General features: G+C 21.7%; 2 protein-coding genes across 8 annotated transcripts in view; one reads left to right on the forward strand and one right to left on the reverse strand.

Annotated features, from left to right (window-relative positions):
* Window positions 1-669: 669 nt before the first annotated feature.
* LOC102676968 (ras-related protein Rab-18-B-like) lies at window positions 670-3,179 on the reverse strand. 2 transcript variants are annotated; one of them, XM_006617990.2, is made up of 5 exons: window positions 3,041-3,179; window positions 1,628-1,763; window positions 1,398-1,515; window positions 1,004-1,321; window positions 670-939 (listed from the first exon to the last, which is right to left on the reverse strand). In XM_006617990.2, exons 2-5 carry the CDS (start codon window positions 1,699-1,701, stop codon window positions 778-780), a joined length of 672 nt encoding a protein of 223 aa, XP_006618053.1. In that variant the 5' UTR covers window positions 1,702-1,763; window positions 3,041-3,179; the 3' UTR covers window positions 670-777. The 2 variants fall into 2 exon arrangements, with proteins under 2 accessions (XP_006618053.1, XP_006618054.1); XM_006617991.2 differs by lacking the exon at window positions 3,041-3,179 and adding an exon at window positions 2,807-2,947.
* LOC102676472 overlaps window positions 3,146-4,232 on the forward strand; it is a 10,566-nt gene continuing 9,479 nt past the window's right edge. For 3 of the 6 annotated variants that reach the window (XM_006617985.2, XM_031511610.1, XM_006617986.2), the window contains exon 1: window positions 3,146-3,336. In XM_006617985.2, coding sequence (XP_006618048.1) covers window positions 3,323-3,336 — 14 coding nt within the window. In that variant the 5' untranslated portion in view covers window positions 3,146-3,322. Of the gene's footprint in view, window positions 3,337-3,393; window positions 3,528-3,601; window positions 3,808-4,232 lie in introns of those variants that run through there. The other 3 variants (XM_006617989.2, XM_006617988.2, XM_031511611.1) reach the window with 3 other exon arrangements.

Consider the following 4,232-nt stretch of genomic DNA (forward strand, 5'->3'; position numbering starts at 1 on the left):
TTAATTTATTTATGTGCTTCTAAACATTAATATTTATAATATATCAATAAAAAAATAGCAATAATTAACAATTAAATATATAACAATACAAATATTGAAATCATAAATATTAAAATATATTTAACAAAATATTATATTTCCTGGGAATTAAAAATATATTTGTTTATAATTTGACATTATTATTATTTTATTAATATTTATTGGTTATTAAATTAAATAAATACATAATATATTTACATGAATATTATTGTTGCTACACAACAATATAAATTTTGTATTACAAATATCTATAAAACTTGACTATTTATTAAAGAATTAAAAATTAGAAGTAAATAGTATATGTACGTATGTATTAGTTAATGCATTAATAATATCAGTTTTCTCAATTTCTTTTGAATAATTCTTTGCATAATATGCGAAATTCTGAAAGAAAAAAAGAAAGAAAGAAATTAGCTATTAGAAAAATATAAAAAAAAATTAAAAATATAGAAAATATGTACATTGTTGAATAAAGTTACTAATAAATATAGAAAAAATCTCCAATTTGCATATATCAAAAATTTCGATATTATTAATGCATAAATTTAATATTTATGTATGTATCTTTGATAACATATAAAATATTTCTTTTAATAATATATAAAGTAATAATGTGCTGAATTATTTTTCGTTTGTCTTCAAAATTCACATAGTTTAATGTTTAGTTTTTGAATAGACCATATTCAAGCTATGGTTTCTTTACAATAATCACTGATAAAATATTTATATTACAATCGATTAAATCAAAGTACAATAGCAATTTGAATATGGTTCATGTGGTTGAGAATCATCTGCTAATTGTATGCCTCTTTGACCTCTATGTCTTGTACTTCCTATATTACCATTACCATATGATTTAAGAAGAGTATGTCGATCCCAAAGACCAGGTGTTTGTATTATCTAATAAATAATATTAATTTATAACATTTTAAATAATTTTAAAGAAAATTATACCTTTTTATACCTTTTGTACAAGTTCTTCAAAACAACATTTGATTCCATCTGCTGTTTTAGCACTACTTTCAATGTACAGAGTTTGATGTCTTCTAGCAAATTGTAGACCTTCTTCAGTGCTTACTTCCCTGTTTGGTAAATCTATCTTATTACCTACTACCATTTTAATAATATCTGTTTTATTACAATATGTATTCAACTCATTAAGCCATGTTTCTAACTTCATAAAAGTAACTCTATCTGTAACATCATATACTAATATGGCACCCTGGCCATCTCTATAATAACTAGGCGTTAAAGTACGAAAACGTTCTTGTCCTGCAGTATCCTATAATAATTTTTTAATATATTATATTTATACAAATATATTTTTATAATATATTTTTACAATAAATAATTCTGACCCAAATTGCAAGTTTTACTGTATTGCCATCAATTGTAACTTGTTTAGTCCTATAATCCATTCCAACTGTGCTTTGCATATTTTCATGAAATTCATCCTCCGTAAATCTAAGAATTATGCTGTTACACAATAATTATTCAATTTATTATATTTATTCAATTTATTAAATTGTTAAATATAATAATTTATTATATTAAAGCAATTAAATAATTAATTTTTTCTGATAATTACCTTGATTTTCCAACATTAGATTCTCCTATCATTAATAATTTTAACACTGTTAATACGTCTTGATCCAGAACCATTATTATATATTATATCACTCAATATATATATATTTTTTATTTATTTACTTATAATGTTGACACTATTAAAAGATAAATATATTTCAATGGAATTTTATTATAATTTTTAAATAATTTAAAATATATTAATATATTTCAATAATTAAAAATAAATTTTTGTAAAAATTTTTAGATTTTAATTAAGTTTTTTTTATAATTTACATTACATGCAATAAAAATTAAAATTAAAAATCGTTGTAAAAATCGTTTTAATAATAAAAGAGAAATATATTTTAAAATTTTTAAATGACTTGAAAACTGTTAATCATTTTTTATATAAAAAAGAAAATAAAATAATTTATTTAATTAAACAATTAATTGTATATTCATACAATGACATATTGCATTTGAGGTTAATTATATTAGAAATATTAAATAATTCAAAAGAAAATAAATAATTTTAAATAATTTAAAAAAATTTTGTTTATAAATCAAAAAAAGAATATATTCTTTATATATAATAAAATGATAATATATATGAGATTTAATAATAATATTATTGATATATTTAAATATGATATAAACCTTTAATTAATTCCTACCGTAAAAATACATCATTCGAAATTAACGAATCATATTATTCTTTTTTTGCAATATATGAATTAAAAATTACAATACATAGTTATTGTAATTGTCTTAGATAATGACAAAAGTAACATTAAAATTACGATAGTTATTATAAAATAATGCAGATGTCATCAATCTGAGATATAAAAAATGTTCGTGCTAAAGTTAAATATATTTTTTTTAAATTTAAGGAATTTCATTGTGAATTTAAAAATGAAAATGAAATGAAAATTTCAAAAAAAAAAAAAATATAAAATAAATACAAATAATATTTGTTATCGAAATTAAAATAAAAAAATGCATTTAATATCTAAAATATATGCATAAAAATATCTAATATAGATATCAACTTAATTACATAAAAAATTTGTGTGAAATACATTATTATTTATAATAAAATAACATAACAAATTAGAAACAAATTCAATATTTAAAAAAATCACATAAAAATTTTTTCGAAATTTTAAAATATATAATTTTATATATGGTGATTCCTAACCTCAAAAATGCGATAAGAGATAAATTTTATCAAAAATGTCAACTATCAAACAGTCGACTCGTATAAACAGTATTTATAATGATACTTCTTGCATGATGTAAACCATCCGAATAATCAATCAATATTTGTTCCAGTCTTAAGTTCAAAAAGAATAGAAGAAAGATGAATTATAATATATTAAATATATCATTGGTTAATAAAATAGAATAATGAATTCGTGTGGTAAGTACTCACCAAGAAGGGAGCACTAAATAAGACTTGTACATGAATATATGAATACATTAAATCTAGATTAAAGTAAGTTTTCGTTTACTATAGTGGTAGAACGCTAAAACGAATAGAAGAAAAAAAGATGGCCGCTGATGGGCAGCCGTGAAGGGGCTGCGTCGCGTATGCTCGTGGAAATGGGACATTGCAACATTAAAGTGTCACTGTCGTGTTCATGAAGTGTCACAAATTATTCACGAAGTGACGTGAAGTGTTTTTGTGTTCTAAACCGTGGATTAATTTTCTGGGATGGCATCCGATAGGTAAGAAACAATTTTTTTGATTCTAGGGAATTGGAAATATTGCATGATATATAGTGGCTATGTTTTGCGGATCGATAGTGAATTTTTTTTCCCAGTGACCCGTTCCAGTTTTCTTGGGAGAGAGGCTCATCATATTCTTCAAATACAATTGTGTATCTCTTACTTTTCGTATACTTTATCAATCAAATTGGGTGGGTCATATTTGCTAAAATTCTTTTATATTTATGTTTTGCATATTTGTTGAAATTATATTTCGTTTTTTTTTCTTTGTCTTCGTTTCTACTTTCATTTTTTGTTTCTTTTGTATACAACAATGTATGAGTGGATTTCTGTTGCCTATTTCAGTCAATTAAACAGATAGCATGACATCAGACAGTTACTCGTATTGCAGCCAACATTCCTATCAATTTATGGTTATGGAGAGTGGGGGTGGGCACCCTTTTATTACGATGAAACATCTCGTTTTCAAATATTTCTTTTCCTCATTGCACTTTTTTGCAGTTTCATAACAATTGTTTTTTTTTATAAATTTTGTTGTTATCAAAGAATTTATTATCTAGGAAAAATAAAATGTCTTCATTGTGTTCCATTCCATCGCAGATTTGACAAAATATTATTGATTAATTATTTATATCTTATAGCTCTTCAATTTCTTAATCTTATTTTTTTATTTTGAAGAATTAATATTAAATTAATTATTTATAATTTTATAAATATTATAAATTTTTAGATGTATTCTTTCCAATACTTTCAATTTAATTCACTATTTTAAATATTCTATTATATGTATTTTTTTCCTTTATTGTACTATTTTTAGAATTTTTAATTATAGTATTAAAAGAAACAAATTTATTTTTAAAATGTAACTTTCATGATTAATGATACTTTAATGATTT

The sequence above is a fragment of the Apis dorsata genome, unplaced genomic scaffold, assembly GCF_000469605.1.
Source record: "Apis dorsata unplaced genomic scaffold, Apis dorsata 1.3 scaffold_333, whole genome shotgun sequence".
NCBI lineage: Eukaryota > Metazoa > Arthropoda > Insecta > Hymenoptera > Apidae > Apis > Apis dorsata.